The sequence below is a fragment of the Pleurodeles waltl genome, chromosome 1_1 (assembly GCF_031143425.1).
Source record: "Pleurodeles waltl isolate 20211129_DDA chromosome 1_1, aPleWal1.hap1.20221129, whole genome shotgun sequence".
Taxonomy (NCBI): domain Eukaryota; kingdom Metazoa; phylum Chordata; class Amphibia; order Caudata; family Salamandridae; genus Pleurodeles; species Pleurodeles waltl.
The window spans coordinates 407105458-407125629 of record NC_090436.1 but is presented as its reverse complement, the minus strand read 5'-3'; the positions used below and the strand labels follow the sequence as shown (position 1 = coordinate 407125629).

At 44.3% G+C, this 20172-nt stretch overlaps 1 protein-coding gene across 6 annotated transcripts in view; it reads right to left on the bottom strand.

Moving 5' to 3' along the window:
- POC5 (POC5 centriolar protein) overlaps nucleotides 1–20172 on the bottom strand; it is a 212075-nt gene that overhangs the window by 150164 nt on the left and 41739 nt on the right. For all 6 annotated transcript variants that reach the window (XM_069223681.1, XM_069223689.1, XM_069223662.1 and 3 more), the window contains one exon: nucleotides 9019–9123. In XM_069223681.1, the coding sequence (XP_069079782.1) occupies nucleotides 9019–9123 (105 nt within the window). The remainder of the gene's footprint in view (nucleotides 1–9018; nucleotides 9124–20172) is intronic.

Here is a 20172-nt window from a genome sequence, read left to right as displayed (position 1 = left end):
TGTATATTAAACCTTAAGCTCAACCCTGGGAAGCTGTGGCTCTCAGCTGTCAGGTGTACACAAAGGAACAAGTGTTAAGGATTTAAGCAGCACCAAAACAACTGAAGTAGACATTTATGAGACAGTCAAGAAATCCAACACCAATTTATAAAAATAGACTACATTTTATGTATTTTTAGACACTTCAATGAAAAAGATCAAAAAGACGGTTCTGGGCTGGGTATACAGCAATTACAAGGTATAGAATATATGAACTTTCACTTAATGGCGAACAAGCACTGGCAAACTGAACAAATTTGATATTTGGAAACTTTCATGAAAAATGTAAGTACCACTGTACTTACTTTTAGATACTTTAGGCAACCAACTCCGGCAGTAAGGGGAACCAGCAAGGTCCTCAGAAGCAGTCTTCAGTAAGTTCAAAGCCCTTTTAACCCTTTGCTATAAGTTCCTATAGAAGTGGTCCTGATGCAAGGGATACAGGTTGCTGAAGATGCTCAAGGATGCTGTGGATGCAATGTGGTCAACAGAGGTCTTACTGTGGCTACTCGGTCCATGAACTTGGAAAGGTGGTCTTGGCCACTTGGGTGAAAATCCCTTGAAGTCCTCTTGGTCCTGGTAGTACAGTCAACACTGGGCTATCAGTTGCCCGGTATGGCAGTAACAGCCAAATCCTTTCCTGGGCGACACCTCGTCTTCAGGGCGACCAAATTGCACTCTGACTCCTCTTCTGGGTCCAGCAGACTGAGGTGCAACTTTGAGTGTCAGGTCCTGGTCTCTGGTGCTACACAGCAACAAGTGGTGGTGATACAAATATATGGGCTACCAACTAGCTCCAGCAACTTCAGCTGTTGTGACCCTATGCTGCAAACAGGAAGTCAGTCAACTGAACCTTGCAGTCTTTTGCTTCAGCTGGGCTTCAGAGACAACTTACCCCATGAGCAGGACACAGCAGGCACATTCCTTTCTCATTTGATAACCACCAGATTCAGCCGGTGCAGTCCATGCTGGTGCAGCCTCTTTGCCAGTTACTCAGTGCAGAAGGCCAGTCCTCCTTCGTTCCCCTTCTGCAATCTGTCAAGATCTGAGTTCTGGGTGTCAAAGGTGCCCTCAACGTAGGATGTGGTTGGTATCCAATGGGCTACCGGATTTCCTCCACTCCTACAAAGTGTGGCACTTGGATATCCCAGGATGCACCATTCTGCCCACTTACAACATGGCGGAACCCCTCTCTTGGTGTACAGAGCTCTCTAGCCGACCAAAGGGGTTACACGTCCCTGGAAAACTGGTTTGGCAACTGGTTTCCCCTCTCCTGCCCGAGTGCCAGCCTGTCTACCAAGACAATATGGCAGCTCTTCACCCAAGTGCTCCACATTTGCTCTTCAAAGATGGCTTCTCCTTTGAAGCTCGCCTTTTGGGCCGACAGCCATGTTGCTCCCTTCCAGGCGGAGGTAATACCTCTTCCCATGGCTGGCCTCTATTGTCAACTTTCCTAAGAGTCGTTGATACGTCTTCCCAGGATGACAGAAGGCTCCAGTGAGGAAAGTCTTTGTGTGCAACTGAAAACAGACACTGGGAACCTTGAGCAACCAAAGCGGCAACTTGTAACATTGAACTTTGCCCATGTTACATTGAATTTGAATTAACCCTTAAATCCGATTCAATGCACTGATTCTTTTGTTACTTTTCAATACTAACTTTAGTATGCCCATTCAGGAGTTAACAGGGCAGGGGTGCCAGCCTGTAGCTCTGTACTTGTCAACAGAGCTACTAGCCTTTTGAAAGTAAAAACTACTATTTAGGGTTTTTACTGCTGCAAATGTACATGTTCCACCTTTTAATATATACACCCTGCCTTATGGCTTTATTGGCTTACCTTAGGGTAACTTGCATATATTAACAAGCATTGGCAAAGCCAACAGGTCTCGGCTATACAAGAGATATTGGCTTTGGCAGTGTGTTTTTCCTTGATGTACACCAGTGTGGTTACTGTTCAGCATAGCTAAGAGTTAGTGACGTGGAGGGTCAGAATGGAGTGGGGTAGGCTGAAGAGATTGGAGTGGACTGAACTGGCAAAGGGTGGGGTGGATTGGAGTGGATTGAAATGGGGTGGCCTGGAGGGGTTATTAGGGTGGGTTGCACTGAGATGCCGTGGATTGGAGTGGCATGGGGTGGATTGGAGTGGGGTGGATCGGATTGTGGTGTATCAGATTGGGGTGAATTGAGATGGTGTGGGGGTGGATTAGACTGGGGTGAGGTGGATTGGAGTAGAGCATATTATTTTGGATTGGAGTGGGACAGAGTGGAGTGAGGCGGATTCGAGTGGGACAGATTGTTTTAATTTGAAGTGAGGCACATGGGAGTGGGGTAAATTGGAGTGGGGAAGATTATTTTGGATTAAAGTGGGGCAGATTGGAGTGAGGTGGACTGGAGTGGGACACATTGCTTTGTATTGGAGTGTGGCAGATTGTTTTGGATTGCAGTGGAGCAGATTGCTTTGGATTGGAGCAGATTGGAGTGGGGCAGAATGTCTTGGATTAGAGTGGGGCAGCAGGTTTTGGATTGGGGCAGACTGTTTTGGACTAGAGGGAGGCAGATTGTTTTGGATTGGCATGCAGCAGATTACAGTGGGGCAGATTGGAATGGGGCAGAATGTTTTGGACTGGAGAGGGGCAGAACGTCTTGGATTGGAGTGATGCAGACTGTTTTAGATTGGAGTGAGGCACTCTGAAGTAGATTTGATGGGAGTGGGACATACTGTTTTGGATTGGGGCAGATCGTATTGAAGTGGGGCAGATTGTTTTGATTACAGTGGGGTGAGTTGGAGTGCAGCAAATTAGAAGTGGGTTGGGGTTGAGTGGTTTGGATTGTAGTGGGGTGGACTAGGGTGGGGTGGATTGTAGCAGGGCGGATTGGAGTGTGTGGATTAGAGTGTACTGCACTTTACGTGTTCAAGCATTTCAGAAATTACACATAATAAAGAAACAATGTAGCTTGAACAAGTTGTAATCTTTTGAGAAGACTGCCCACAAGCAAAAATAGAAAAAACATGAGGAAAGTGAGAAAAGACGACTTGGCAAAATAAAAGAAAGTTAGCTTTAAAAAAATAAAACTTAGCAAATTTGTCTGTCCTGCTGGGCATGTTTGGCCAGTCACAAGCCTTCTGTATGCAGGGCATTAGAAGTTAAATGAACAAAATAGTATCTCAATCACATCAGGAGCAGCGGACGGCACTAGTTAAGTTGAATCAATCTTCCCTTTATATGGGCCGCCTCGCATATCCTGTATCTGGGAATTGTTCTAGCGAAGCCAGTGGCAAGGACAGCCTATTTGAATTACACGGCCCTCTTTAGGGAGATACTCAGGGATCTAGAGACATGGATGAAGTATAAACTATTGTGGTTCGGTAGGATCGCCGCAATCAAAATGACGATCTTGCCGCGCATACTCTACCTGTTTCAGGCACTTCCTCTCACTCCGCCATCTAACACACTGGCTACGCTTCAGACGGCGATCATGAAGTTTATATGGGACCGGAGGCCCGCGCGGATCTCCCGTAACACACTGTACTGCCTCAAGTCGGAGGGGGGATTGGCAGTGCCTATTCCGGGGGTTGAAACGGCCTTTAAGATAGCTACTTCCTGGTACTATACCCCTGCGAGGATAAGTGAATGGGACTCTACTAAATCTGGGCTTTGCTGGAGGGAGTGTGGGAATACGGGCTTGCTCATCCACCTGCTGTGGCACTGTCAGAAGCTGACAAGATACTGGAATTGTATTATGGATGAGATTGACAGAGTGTTTTCCACAGAGATCCCAAGGTTCCTGGCATACACTATTCTGGGTTTGGCTAACTCTCTCACCTTTCCCCTCCGTTCTTTGCGGGGACGGCAGATTGCCCTTGCCCTCAATGCGGCACACCAGGTGATTCTTGGATTGTGGGGCACGGACGGGGCCCCGAGCTATACCTCCTGGCTTTACAAGCTTTGGTATATTCTGGCCATGGAGAAACTAACTTTAGTGGCTGATCAGAGAGCAGATGAATTAGCTGAGCTGTGGAAACCCTTTATTCAGATCCTATCCGCTGAATTTAACAAACTCACATGCCCTGTATATCTGAGGGTGCGGAGGATACTTGGAGCGGACTGATTGGGAGCTGTAAGTAGGGCGTGGGGGTGGGGTGAGTCGGACAGGTGGCGCTAAAGGCCAGGGGGTGTGGTCCGGGTGGGCGCAGAATGTACTCTAGCTAAGCATTGCTGTGAGGGGTTTTGTTGTGTTACATGTTATGGTTGTCTGTGACCTTTCTTCTGTTTCTTCTTTTCTTAAGACGGGGCATCAGCGCTCGCTAGGTCTCATTCTAGTTCGGGTTTTCTTGAGGTGGGAGGGACGGGTGTGCACTTAACTGTGGCTGTATAGTCCTTTCATTGGAGCTTCTTCCTTGGGCTTGTTGATGGAAGATGTGAAATGCTGCCGGCCCGAGAGGTTGTAGGCGCATGGCTGTGTAATGTGTTTCTTGCATCCTAAACTGTTAATAAACAGATTTGATCCATAAATAAGGATTCTTTTGGGGACAGTGTTTCCTCCATCACATGTTGGCTAAAAGCAACTCTTGTGCTATAGGACAACAACTGCCTACTGCTGGAAAACAAAACTTTGACTACATGTGGACATCAACTGACTGGGGGTGTTAACCTTTTCCAGTGCTCGTGGAGGTGTTGAATGAAAGAATATGAATCAAAATATAAAAACAAAAGCCTAATACATAAAGGAACTTCTAAAAATAAGTTGAAGAAGAAACAAAGCACATGTGGAAGCATAGGCCATCACAAAATTATGCATGTCCCACCTGCTCTGCTCTCCATTACCCTTCCTCATTCAAAAGCAGGGGAAACACCGTTTACGAAAGTTGAGTCATTTCATGCTCCATCACTGGAAAAACTGCTCTTGTAGTGGGCCTACGGCTGACACAATGTCGGAAATGGACCAGGTGCTGAAAGACGCAGTATGAAAATATGGACACTTTCCAGTCATCGTAGAGGGCTGCAGAAAAAGTTTCAGAAAGTGGGTTAAGCCTTCCGGAAAAAAGACAACCTCTGGAGATTGATCGTAGCAGTTTTTCCATTAATGAGAACTTTTTTCTATGAAGTTTAAGGCTACAGCTGGAATGCTCATTAACAAATTAAAAATTGCAGAGCCCTTTCTTGTTACAACTTCCAGGAACAGCCCACTGATGAAGGTAAAGGTTTGGTCTGGAATGAACTACAAACCTTTACAGGGAGCTTGAGTTCAAACATGGGATGCACCAAAGTTACCATGACAAAAAAAACACAGCCTTTAGAGTAAGGAAATGTGCGGACAGCTGTGCATTGGTTCCAAGGGAGTGCACATGTTAAAATGGCAGACCAAACTGAGATGCCATTGTGGGAGGAAACAAATGAGTCAAACCTTTCAGAAGCCTCATCACAATAGGTGATTTGAACAAAGACAGTTGGTTCCGCGAATCCTTGCCGGGCCAGAGATAAAACAAATATCAAGACTTGTGACAGCTTGGCCTGCAACAGGTCTGAACTGAGAGTTAAACACCAGACTACAACTTTGTCCCAGAAGCTGGCAGAAAGAATATCCACAACTATAGGAGATAATTGAAGGCAGTTAACTGCTGCTGTTAAAACTCCATACATGGAGTTGCAGCTGCTTTGACAGGAGATCCCACCCCACTCATGCCCTGGTACACATTCTCGTTGTCCTATCTGTAACCACTACGATGACTAGGGCCCGGTCGTTCTATTTTTCTTTCAGATCTTGGGGAAGGAGATGAAGCGACTGAAAGGAGTATCTCCAGCGTGCAAACATTTTGACAATGAGCACTCCCACCAACATAGAAAATATTTAGCCAGGGTCCTTCCCATTGCTCGAAGATGTCCTTTGCTATCTCAGGATGTAACAGACATTCAAGGTCTGCCAGGTGCTGTAGGCAGTCTTATTCTGCTGTGGCGTCCAAAGAACCGTCCACATGACTCATGACCAGGGAAATGTACCGATGCTCCAGCCAGCTTCAGAGAGGAAGCGCCTCCAGACATAGGATCCATGCTTTCTGTGCTAGACAAACAGCCCACATCTTCAATAGGATGATGTGGAGACAGGGCTCTGCCAGAGACCAGAACACTCTGATCTCTATCTCTCCCAGGTGATCTCTCCATCCCAACAGTAATGCACCCATTACAGCTGTCAGCTTCAGGTAGTTCAGGGAGAGGAGGTTTGTTGCCAGTGCCAGTGCAATTGTGGTTCAGCAGCGACCACTGCAGGTCTTATGTAGTCTCCTCCGAAACATGAATGGACTCCAACAGGTTCCCCTGTTGCTGGGTCCACTGAGACTTCAGGTTCCACTGCAGAGCCTGCATATGCCACTTGGCACAGTCGACTAGCAGGATGCCAAGAGCCACTCTCACCGAGACCCAGGACAGAGGCTGAAACACCAGAATTATAGCCCAAATGCCCTTGGCTTCTGATGGAGAGAGGCTCAAAACTGCACCATATCCAGGACAGCTCCAATGAAAGCCACTGAGAAGGAGTCAGCTGTGACGTCAGTATGTTGATAGTGAACCCCAATGATGTTAGGAGGTTTGTCGTTGTCTAGAGGTGGTCTACGACTTACTGTGGGAGGATGACCTGTTAAAGTCAGTCATCGAGGTAGAGGAAAACTGGAATCCCCAATGTCCTAAGGTATGCTGCGACCACCACCATCACTTTTGTGAACACTCAAGGGGCGCTAGTGGGACTGTACCACAAGGACTGCAGAACAGGTACATGGAAGTAGGTGTCCTGCTGGTCCAAAACTGCCATCCAGTCACCTATATCCTGAGCAGGCAGAATGTGGCCCACGTGAGCATCCTGAACTTGTCCTTCTACAAAAGGTGTTCAGAGGGTGGAGATGCCCCTGTCCTTCTTCGGCACAAAGAAACCGCAGGAGTAACAGCCAGTTCCTATTTCAAGAGCATGAACCTTCTCTATTGCTCCTTAGTGGAGTGGAGCTCCTTAGGCCTAAAGAGCCTGCACTTCTTGGACAAGGCAAAAAGGGCTCGTCTACGAGACACTCCGATATGGGTGGAAGATTTGAAGGGTCTAAAATGAATGGTAGGGCAGTGCTCCATTGGACAATCTCAAGGACACAACTGTCAGATGTTATATTTTGACACCCTTGGAGGAAATGCCTGTTCTTGCATCCCATAGGTTGGTCATGTGCCACTAAAGGAAAAGTAAAGCAACTTGGAAGCAGAGCCAGAGGGAGATGGAAGAGTTCCAAAGACTTGCAACATGGCCTCAATCTGCTGTGATGTTGGCGATGACCCCAAAATGTCAGAGTGCACTGCCATCAGTTGTAGAATCACCTTCTCGGTGGGGACAGGCAGCAAGACAGAGAAGCATCCTAACATCCATTTGACTTCACAATATGAGAGTAGAGGGACTGGGATAAATCCTGTTTGTCCTTCTGTGATTCTGCTTCCACTCACTGAAAGGCTTGGGCTGAAATGAGGGCCTGTTGTGGGCCTCAACTTCTAGCAGGAGCGGGACCTTCGTGACTCCTTTTGGTGTTTTGCAACGTACAGCTTCACATCATGTTCCTGAATCGCCTTCGTACTCATAAGGGCACACTACTTACAGGACTTTGAGTCATGCCCTGAACCCAACCATCAGAAGCGCTTCTCATGGGGGTCTTTTGCAGCACTTGTTTGCAACAGTAATTACATTGCTTAATTCCATAGGTTTTAGGAAGGGACATGGTTTACATGGTTTTCTTGCAAATAGGGAAAAAACTGAATTTGGGGGGCAAAAAGTTGACAGTGGATTGTGGATAAAGTTCAGTGAGCACCAGATCCACGTAGGAAGGTGTGGAAAGAAAGGATCTGACAATAATATGCATGGGTGGCATTTACACTAGGTTCCATCGTCACTTCTGAGACAACATGAATGCCAATGTGAAGTTCCATGTGCCCCACCTGCAGGCACATGGCAGCAATGCTGTTTAAATCTTCTTGATCCAGTGTGCCATCTAGGGATATTCTAAAGAGAAAAATCTGCAGTTAAAAGTACCCTTCAGAAAAGAGAATTTCCTCTACATACTCTGAACTGCCAGGAGAAGAGAGAGACAGTGGACTAAGGCAAGTGGTATAAGAAAAGACTAAAAGCATTTTAAAGGATCACAGGCATTATTTAATGGTTCAATGAATAGGTGAAGAGATAGCCACATGCTAAGTCAAGCTAAAGAAAACTAGAGGCTCCTTTTGGAGGAGAGATACGCGACAGACATGTTTTCTGAATTTATTACAGGGAAGGAAATAAGGAAGGCAGGGCTTTATTAGTGCCTCACCCTTTCCCAACTACATGCAAAACTCCTATAGAGTCATTCTTTGGATAGACTGAGGCAGTGGAGAAATCAGGTCTGGGTGGTAAGACCCTTTCCTCTGTTTGTCTGCTCATCAGTAACAGAGGTTTGTAACTTGAGTGAACTAATATGTATTAAGGAAGTATCATTTGGAAGAATAAAGAGTTGACAAGTACACTTTGCTTTTCCAAGGTTTGATATTCATCTACTACAACGCTGAGGTTTTAAGAACATCACTCTGTAACAGTCTGTCCTGCAACATGGGTTGAACTTGGTCGAATAAAAGACTTGTAACTGCAACCCTTGGAAGTAGGTAGAGCGTCACTGCTCAAGAATCAGAGTGCCTTGAGCAAAGCAGCAATGCACACAATCCATGCAAAGGCATTCTCACAACTGAACTCAAAACTAAGGTTACCAGCCTTGAAACTGTTTAATGCACACTCGCTGCAAGTGAGCACGCACTCAGTATGGCAGTGTTGTTTTTAAAACTAACTGAAAAATACACAACTAAAGAAAAGCAACGGACCAATCAAAGCTCAACGAGGCAATGTCAGATAAGCATTCACAGCATCCTACTTCCAAATGAAGTTGTAGTGTTACTGCTTTCAAATGTATAAACCCAATCACACCAGTACCTTCTACAGCATGTAGAGCTGTAGGACTTTGTCGAGTTGAGCTAGCTGGAGTTTCTGAATTGGTTCCTGAATCTTGGGGCGAGTTTTCTAGTTGTGGATTTCTTCCTGTAACGTGAACACACAAAGAAAGGTGATCAAAGTGACTTCAAAATACAATAACCAATATCAAGCTGTTTTTCCCAAAAAGAAGTAGGCATGGAGGGAGCAGGAAAGTAAGAAGTCTAGACCAGCAAGGAGCAGAGAGCAGAACTGATTTTGAACAGCCCTCTTTGTAGGTCTATTCTACAAGACAGATTTAGCTGTTGTGCCCACCTCATGTTTTCCAAAAAATATAATACAAAAATGCATACATATATGGGAGCTCCCAATCAACACACTTTCACCATTGGTCTGTGACATGTCACTCAAATTATACTACCTCTCACCCTAACAAAAGTTATAGATCAATGGACCAGCACACTCCAGCCATTAGATTCTTTTACTTTCGGTGACAGCATTTTGCCCTTGCACATGTACATATAAACCTGAAAAAGTGTTCCCCAAAAATAAAAATAGAGACTTACACTTACTAGTTCATATGTATAATAGGGTTTATAGACATTCACTGTAAATTACAATGTTCATCCCTCACTATGAACCAGTTTATGGTATGTTCATTTACCCTACTGAAAACAAGCACAAGTCCATAGTGTGGCTAAACTGTAGTTTCAAATTTCCAGGTTGAAGTGCAAATATTTGTGATTGACATTTCAACCACTTGAGTCTGAGTGGAGAGAAACCTCTAGTCATTACTTGTGGAACTGCATCTCCCCTATTGGAATCTTATGTCCACACAAATATAAAAATCCAAAATATGTTCTTTGAACGTCCTTGTACTTACAAGTGAATAAAAGTTCCTATAAATAGTATGGTGTGATCACATACTTAAAAATAATCATTTAAAAAAAGTTTAAAAAACAAAAACAAGAAATATATTGAAATCTGTAATTTTTACTCGTTATTATGAGCTAGACTTTGGCAAGTAAAAAAAATCCTATGGAAAACAAGTGTAAATGATTAAAGAGGGTATGCAAATTTATATGCTAAAGCCACACCCCCACAACTTGGTGCAGGCCATTTGAAGCATTTGCATCTGACTTGAGCTGGACCTCTAATAACAATATGTGAAACTGCAGGTTCATGAAAAAAACACGTCAATGCTTTTGCAGTTGACTTTTGAGGGACACCGAATAACAACGTCTGGAACTGCGGCTTGACATAAGAATTTCAATGGTTTTGCATTCGACATGTTAGGAACACTTTTTTAGGAACTGCACCTATAGGAAAGAATATCAACGGATTTGCATTTTACTTGAGGGAGGCCTAGTAGCCACTAGTGGAACAGCAGCTTCATTGAATAATTTCAATGCTTTTGCAATTGACTTGTGAGTAACACCTAGAAACATCTAGTGGAACTACGGCTTCATGAAAGAGTTTTTTTTCAAACTCATTCTTTGATCAGTTCAGTTGCAGTCTTGAAAGTTTTGGGGTGATCCCTGAAGCAGAGGCCAAAATAATGGATTGCGGGGGTTGGGGGCCTGTCCCAAAAAAAAATGTATCCATTCTGTGCCAATGGGGATTTTGCATTCTTTAAACATACCTACAGCCAGACCTGCTGAACAGAATTACACCAAAGTTGGGACGAAGCTAGATTCTCTTCCGCAGAGTATGCTTTTTGTGGTTTGGTGAAAATCTGTTCAGTAGTTTCTGAGATATTAGATTTTAGAAAATATAGCTATCTAGTGCCACGGATGTGGATTGGCAGATTCAAGGAGAAAAGCATGGCAATGATTGAAAACTTGCTGCTGCCATTTTGTTTGTTGCATCGGCTCAGGGGTTGGAGAAGAGGAGTGTGAAAAAAAACACACATATGGGGTCCGGTTACAGATATCCTAACCCCACAGGACACAGAGGTCCTCGTGGACAAAAAAATTCACAATTTTTTTTCCCGTCTGATCCGCAGGTGGATCTACGGATCTTGGATTCACAAATCCTGAGAAAAATTGGGAAAAAAAAAATATAACACCCACTGCATCCAAACTTATGAGGCACACAGTCGAAGGCCGTGCACAGCTTGGGTTTGGGTGCATGCATGCGAGTTGGCCACCAGACCTGGCCTTTGGCTGTGTGTGGCGCTGCTTATATTTAAACTTCTGTGTGCTAAAAAAAACAGAAATTCATTGAAAAAAAAAAAAAAAAAAAAAAGGTTACAGGGATGTTATAGTTAGGTTCTGAATTTACTCTTACAAAACTGTAGAAAATCAGTAGTTATAGAGTTATTCGAAGTAACTATAACTCGCGCCCTAAGGTAACAATAACTTGCGCCCTCGCCATGCACTGCTAATTACCCCAGATATTACAACACTCATGACAACTTCTATGATGGTATTATTATTATAAATATAAATGAAACATACTTGAAATAACTATCTATAACTGCTGGATTTCTAAGGTTTCGTGCGAGTATAATGTCCCTGTAACCATTGTTTTTTTTCAGTGAAATATAATATATATATTATATCTCTATACATACATCCACATATATATATATATACATACACACACACACATACAGTTAGGACTGTTTCCTTAGAAACATTTTTTTTATTTTTTTTATTTGCCTGTATCTTTGGCACCATTTGACGACTCTTCACAAAACTTTCCAAAACAAGTGCTACTGTTTGGCTATTTGTGCATGGAAAGATTTGGGGTGATCTGTTAAACAGGTGCTGAAAAATGGGAGTCCGAAAACGTGTTTTCTCCATAGGAAAAAAAAAAAAAGAGAAAACAGGGACCTTATCCCCAGGGGCCCTTAAATTAAGGGGAGGGGAGAGCATGGGCCCCTTCACTTAGCCTAAAAAGGTCCCAGGCATCCACCCTCCCAAGGCTGCAAAAAATTATATGGGGAAACGTTCCCCCCTGCCCACCGAGCCACTTTCAGGCCTCGGGGCTGGCTCAGAGATGGTGTCCCCAATTCACAGGAAACTGGCTGTTTCCCTGTCTGCGTGCAGGGAAAGTGCACTGTTCTCCCACCGGTGGGATCATGAAAAAACAAAACAAAAAAAACAAAATATATACATTATATATATATATATATATATATATATATATATATATATATATATATATATATATATATATATATATATATATATATATATATATATATATATATATATATATATAGGCTCCTGGGAAGCCCCATTTAATGCAGGGAGCCGACAGGGCCGCAAGGGCCCTGGGGCTCCCACCACGGCCCTTCATTTAAAATAAAATAAAAAAAATAAAATCAGTAGGTAACCTCAGTGAGACTGGGACACCCAGAAAAAAAATAAAAAAAACACAACAACAACAACAACACACAAATAAGTGAATAATAAATGAGAGGAAACAGCCGCTCATTTTTTTATTGCTACTCCTTCGAGAAGCGCCCCATAATGAGCTGCAAGGGCAATATATTTTACTTTTTGGTGATGTCCCTAGAAAGGGCACCACCAAAACCTTTGTTTTAATGATGTGAGGGACTGCAGAGAGTTCTGCAGCCCATCAGCAACATTTGAAAAATAAAAAATTTTTAAGTTTCCTTGATCATTGAACTATGACCTCTAGAAAACATTTTTAAAGCATTGCCCAGGTTGGCGTTTTTTGCTCTACAGATATAAATGCACCACTCTCTAGGGGCTTGTTCTTTACGGCTGCTTTTGTTGTGGTTTAAAGATGTATACAGACGATATTAGGACCTCGTGTTGTTTTTGAGATTGCATTTTTTGGGTTAAACAAAAGCAGAAGAAAGATCTAGAAACATTGAGAACAAAAAAAATATATATATATATATATATATATATATATATATATATATATATATATATATATATATATATATATATATATATATATATATTTTTTTTTTTTTTTTGCATTTTTCACCCACAAAATGTAATGAAAAAAATTGTGAAAAGGAAGAGTCACAGGTGTGTTAACAAAACGTCATTAAATATGTTTGTAAGTAATCAATAATCAAGATTTATAAAATACTGCTAATCATCCAATAGCGTATACAGGCGCTAACAGGTCCTGGAGGCTTATTCAAACAGCCAGCTCTTGAGGGTCATTTGGAATTCCGGAACGGAAGTGATGGTCTGGAGTTGCATGGGGAGGCTGTTCTAGATCTTTGCTGCTATGTGGAAGAAGGAGCGTCCTCCACTTTAGCTTCAATAGATGCGGGGAGTATGGGCAAGCAAAAGGGAGGCAGAGCGTAGTCTTCTCAAAGGCTGGTGGAAGTTCAGGCAGTACATAATGTAAGCATTTCCCTTGGCTGTATACAGATATGTGTGCATGGGTCAGCAGCTTGAATTGGCATCTTTTCTGCATGGGGAGCCAATAGAGTTGCCCGAGGTAGGGTATGATGTGGGTTCGTCAGGAAAGGCAGACTCTGGCTGGGGTGTTCTGTATGGTTTGAAGCTTCTGTAGGAGGTGTGCGGTGATTCCTATGTTGCGGACGTTGCCTTAGTCCAGTTGGCTGGTGATGAGGACCTGTGTCATGGTGCATCTCGTGTGTAGGGGGTAGTCACTTGAAGATCTTACATAGCATGAGCAGAGTGAGGAAGCAGGCGGAAAAGTCAGCATTGATTTGTGATTTCATGGCGAGCTTGTTGTCATTGAGGATTCTGAGGTTTCTGGATAGTCGGAGGGAGTGGGTGTGGGTCCTAGGTCTGATGGCCCCCCTAGTTGCAGGTGGTGCTGCTGTTGCCAAAGATCACTACTTCCATCTTGTTTATGTTCAGCAGCAGGCAATTTTTCTTCATCCAGTTGGCGATGCTTGTCATGCATCTGTGGAAGTTGTTCTGGTGGTGGGGGTCATTGGTGATTGAGAGGATGAGTTGGGTGTCATCTGCATAGGTAATTATATTGAGATGTTGGCCAGCGAGGTCATATATGCGTTGAAGAGCATGGGGTTGAGGGATGATCCCAAAGGGACACCGTAGGTGATCTCCTTGGGTACAGAGGTGAAAGGTGAATCCTCTGGGTTCTTCCTGTGAGAATGAAGGTGTCCCATTTGAAAACATCCCCTTGGATGCATATGTGGTGAAGTCTTTCAATCAGCGTGTGGTGGGATACAGTGTTGAAGGCTGCAGAGAGGTTAAGGAGGGCCACAGCTGCTGTTTCTTCTCGGTCGAGGAGGATTTGGATGTCATCTGTGGTTGCGTTCAGGGTGGTTTTAGTGCTGCAATTGTTGTGGAAGCCAGTGCTTTTGGTGCTGCGATTGCTGCGGAAGCCGGATTGGGAGGGTTTGAGTGGCTGGTTAAGCTCCAGGTGTGTCATGATTTACTTGTAGATTATCTTTTCCAGTACCTTCACTGGGAATTGGAGCAGGGAGACTGCTTGCAGCTACTGAGTGCGCTAGGATTGGTGGAGTATTTTTTGAGTAGTGGTCTGACTTCGGCGTTTTTCCAGGCCTCAGGAAATGTTGCGGTAATGACAGAGGTGTTGAGCAGGGGTGGCGAGTTATGGCCGATCCTTTCTGAGGTGGAAGATGGTGTGCAAGCATGGGTCTGTGGGAGATCTCGAGTGGATGGTTTTCATGGTGGGGGTGGTGTCCTGGGTGGAGAGGAGGTTCCAGGTGGTCAGCCTGCGGTTGGTGTCAGTTGCAATGGTGGCGTATCTGTTAAAGTCTGTAGGTGTGGGTTGGGGTTCGAAGTCTCTGAATAAGGTTACAATCTTGTTGTGGATGAAGTCGGTATGGTTGTCGCACAGCTCCTGTGAGGGTGCGATGTTGTTTTCGCTGGCAGCTGATTTGGATAATTCCTTAGCAATAATGAAACGTTCCTTAGTGTTTTTGGTGCTGGTTTTGATGCATGCGGCTAGTCCCATCTTCGTGTTGCACTCAGCAGGAGGTGTAGAGGTTATGGGAGGTCTTGAAGGATGCCCTGTCAGATGTGTCCCTACAGCAGTGCCATCTCTGCTCCAGCTGTTTGCTATCTCGTTTCATTGTTCTGATTTCTTGGGTGTACCACCTGGCCTTTTTGGAGGATTTTCTCTGGATGTTGCCCTTGATAGGAACGATGCTATTTGCGCAATTGGTGATCAAGGCATTGAAAGTCTTTATTCCCTGTTCAAGGCTGGTGGCAGTTGCAGGGTTGAAGGTATTGAGGTCGTCTCTCCAGCTGATCTCTGATATTTTGTTCCACCTCCGGTGGGGAACAATGGTCGTCTTCGTGGTGATGGTGAGGGCTGGAGATACTGAAATGGATGGATGGATGATGTAGTGATGTGAGTTCTCTGAAGTGGCTGTATTTGATGCAGTAGCTGGAGGTGAAAATGTCGTGCAGCGTGTGTCCTGCAGTGTGTAGGGTTGTTGACAATCTGGGTCAATCCGAGGCTGCTCATACTGTCAAAGAGGTGTGTGGTGCTGTGGTCATTAGGTCACTGAGAAAGATTTAGTCCTTTGAATCTAAGGCGAGGGGCGCAATGACGTCTGCAATGGTGTTGCAGAAGCTGAAGCGTGGTGCCTCTGATGGTTGCCTTGTCGTCTGTGTGGAGCTTGAAGTTGAGATGTTCCATGGGGTTATTGGTGTTGTCAGTGGTGGTGGTGCACTGTATGATATCTTTGTGGATGATGGCTGTTCCTCCTGCTGGCTTGTTGTTGTTGCCCTTGTGAGTGATTTTATATCCGTCTGGGATCGCTGTGGCAATGCCTGCACCAGGCGTGGGGTTGAGCCAGGTCTCAATGAAGAAAGAATGTTGGTGTGAGGGTGGCGATGAGGTCTCATACTTCGGTGGAATGCTTGCATAGAGGGCAAGTGCTGAGAAGGGCGCATAAGAGAAGGTGTGTTCAGGTGGTGTCTGGTCGGTGGGCTGGTGTGTGGGCTGATGCAGGTGAACTGGCAATGTGTGCAGCTGAAAGGTCATATCATGGAGAGTGGGTCGGCATGGTGGCACGGTTTGCAATGTTGTATTTTTGTGGCGCTGGATCCAGATGACCACAGAAGGGCTTGCCTTTGGAGTGCCAGCAGCACGTCCGCTGTGCGGCCTCGCTGCGGCCTGTATTAAGTAGTTCCGGGGGTGGGCTGGGCTTCTGTTGGAACAACGGTAAGTGAGAAAACCAGGGCAGGAAACCCCTGGGGAGGAATCAGTCTGGAACAAGCAGGAACTGGGGGCCACAAGCAAGTGACAGGCTAGGTGCCCAGGTTCTTACACACCGTACATTGATGTGTGTATTATTGAAATATAAATTTGATTAAAATCATTGGTGACTTTTGGAGAAAGATATTAGATCTGCTTTAACTACAGGGGGATGGTTTGTTGGTTGGGTGGGTTTTGCTGCCTGCTTTGGGGAAAGGGTTGGGTGAGGAATATTGGGTGCAGGAGAAGAGGGAGGGGTGCTAGCCCTATGCCTGGCATCTTGACCAATCAGATGGCTCTATTTGTTTTTAATTTGTGAAACCGAGGGACTCTCACTAGACTACTGTGACCCCAATCATCCAGATATAAATATTTTTGTCCCTTAATAGCTCCAAAATTACTGAACAGATTTACACCAAATCACAAAAACGCAAGTTTTTGTCACCAAAATCTAGCTTCCTGTTAAATATGTTTTAATTCCATTTAGCAGTTTTAGCAATATCCCTCTGCAAAAAACTATGAAAATGCATGGGTATTTTGTGTTATGTGACACCCCTTTTTCCTTGGCCCCCACTTAAAGAGTTCCACGTGACACTTTCCAGGAAGGAGCTGAGGTGGGAGAACTTTTTTTTGGAAACGTTTGTGAAGATTTGTCAGATGGCACCAAATTTATTAGTAACAAACAAGCATTGGCAAAGCCAGTTGGTCTTGCCCATGTAAGAGCTATTTGCCACTGTGTGTTAGCCATGTTGTATTAGAGTACCACATTGTGAAGTTGCGTGGAGTGGCATAGAGTGGACCGATGTAGGGTACATTGGCGTAGTGTTGCAGAGTATAGTGGCATAGTATGAACTGCCATTGAGTGCAGAGGCATTGAATTCAGCTGCATACAATGCATCATCATAGAATGCAGCTGCGCAGATTAGAGTGGGGCATAGAAGAGTGTAGTGGTGCACAGTAGAGTACAGGGGTGCAGAATGGAGTGGCATAGAGTAGAGTGGCACAGCACAGTTGAGTGATGCAGAGGGCAGTGGCACAGAGCAAAGTCAGTTGCATAGAGTGCAGTGGTGTAGACTGCGGAGTAGTCTCAAGTGGTATAGAGTGGTGCAGAGTAGAGTAGCATAGAGTGGTGTAGAGTAAAGTGCTGTGGCGTGCAGTGGCAGAGTGAAGTGGTGCTAAGTAGAGTGGCATAGATTGTAATGGTGTAAAGTGGTGTAAAGTGGTGTAGAGTGGAGTGGCATAGAGTGCAATGGTGCAGAGTAGATTAGAGTGGCATACAGTGGATTGGCATAGAAAGCAGGGGCATAGAATTGAGTGTTAAAGAGTAAAGTGCATTTGCGAAGAGTGCATTGGCATGGATGCAGTGTTGCGGAGTGGCATAGAGTACAAGGGCATAGAGGGGAGTTGTGCAAAGTAGATTGGTTTGGCCTATATCGTGGCGTGGTGTAGAGTGCAGTGGCGAAAAGTGCAGTGGTGTATAGTGGCAAAGAGTGCATTGGCATAGAGTAGATTGGTACAGGGTAGAGTAGAGAGGGGTATCGTGAAGTGGCATAGAGTGCAGTGGCATACTGTGGAGTGGTGCAGAGTGTGGTGGCATGGAGTGGGTAAAGTGGAGTGGTCCAGAGCAGAGTGCAGTGGTGTGGAGTTGTGTAGAGTGGAGTGGAGTGGCATAGAATGGAGTATGCATGGTATGGTGGCACAATGCCATTTTAGACAACACATTTTCAATTGAAATGACCATTACATTTGCACAGATATACAGTTTTACTAATAAAACTATACAGTACACAAACAAAAATGTGTGGAAAGTGCGTCACCTTGTGTAATAATTTGTTTGGTCATGTTAAAGTATGTTTCCAACACACTTCAGAAATAACCCCCCAAAAAAAGTGCTTCATAGGTGTTACTAATTCCGATATATTCCGAAATACTTACACAGTTCATTTAAATATGGTCGCATGCTAGCAAAAACTTCTTTCCTACCCCCAGTATCCAGCAAGATTGTCAGATACATCCTCTCACTTTGAAGTCATAGAAAGAAAGGGAAACAAGCGCTCTCAGACAAAATCGCCTGTCATTTGACCTTGGTCATTGAAAGCACAGCAAATGTGACAAGATAAGAAGATTTTAAAGACTGTTTACAGAAAGGGAACTTGTAAAAGGATATACTGAATACAATTTAGACAATGGGAGGGGCAAAATGGAGCTGGGGCGCCTAAGGCAAATAAAGCCAGCCAACAGAAAGCCAGAAAGTGATTTACCATCCACAAAGCCAATGGTATTCAACAGGCGGAAGGCATTCCTAGGTGAACTTTCTGAAAGTCCCCAAGTTTTCTTAAGCAAACCAGGCAGTTGCGCTGTCTGGTAGGTTGCAACCTAAAAACACTTTTGCTATGGAAAAACAGACCGACCTATAACTCCCAATGGCGAGGGAGTTCTTGAGGGAGTAGAGTACGTTGGAGAGATCTGGAGAGACTAGGGTTTGAAGCCTGTTTCATCTCTTACTCTCACCCCTTCATGCAGAATTCTACAGCGGTGCGACAAAGTAAAACTCTCCAGATCTCACTGACATACTGAACTCCCTCAAGCCACTGTTTATGAAGATGATATCTTATCATCGTCTTTCATCAAAGCTCTCTCTGGGCAACTCTTACATCCTTACATTCCATTGTCACTGCCCCCTCACTCAAGGCATCTTTCCAGAAGCATTCAAGACAGACCAAATCCGAAATTAAACCTTGATAACCTTACCAGGCTCAGGATCATGAAAAAGCAGTTTATGTTAAACAACCATATCACCTCAGTGCCAACCATCTCCTAAACGATTAGCAGTCTAGCTTAATTTAACACTGAAGGATGGAGACCGCTACCTTACACATTACATACTATGCCCTCATGACCACAAATGAAGATGACCACCACTTTCTAATATAGCTGAACCACTCAACTACTTTTGACACAGTCCATATCAGCCTCTTTTGCACACTGGAGTCTTGAATAGGATTCACCAGCAATCTACTTCTCTAGGTCTCCTCCTTCATTTCCAATCAATACCACTTTGTTCATATTGGCTCCTTTAGGTCACAAAAATCCGTTTCACCTATGTGGTACCTCCAGGGTTCCATACGGTCTCCTGTTATCATTAAACTTTACATAGAGATGCTTGGTGCTCTTTTCACAGAAAACAGCATCAAGATTCACGAATAGGGCGAGGATACTCCACTCTAAAAAGCCTTCTCTTCTTCATACATCCAATGCCTCAAATAGTGCATGTAACATCATGTAGACCTGGATGTCCAGTACCTGCCTGAAGCTCAACCCAATTAAAGCAGAAGTTCTGTTGTTTGCAAACAACAACAAAAAAAATGATATGGTAGAAACCGGGCTCAATTACATGAACTTTGATGGCTACAAACACCAGCTTTCACTGAATGCCAAGTCACCTGGATTCACCCTGGACACCAACTTCACTCTTAAGGAACACAAGCCAAATACAACAAAGATGGACCAGGTACCAGTCCCCCCCTTTTTTTTTTTTTTTTTTTTTTAGGAGGAGATCAACCCATTTTTTTCCAGAAAGTAATTTAAGAACTGTTTTTCAAGCCCTCATATTCTTGCATCCGAATGGTGGCAACACCCTGCTCCATGGCAGTAAGCATTATCCATCAAGTCTCTGGAACAACACTCCCATTTGCCTGAGGACTGATCAAAATTAGAAAATAGTTATAGACTCGCCTCTTGAAAAAGCACTAAATCACAGTACACTAAGTGTCCAAAACCCCGCTTCCTGTCTTTTTACTGTTTGAATCTTTACTTGTCTTTGACATTCACCAGCGCACCGCTGCCTTTTGGTGAAGTTTGTGCTACAGAATGCCATAAACATACAAAAAGGTTGCCTCTAAGCCTGTTTACCCGCTTCCTGGCCTGGACCTATACATTTGTGGATTCAGCACCACATTCAAGTTCCAACAACCACCCACCACCCACTACCCA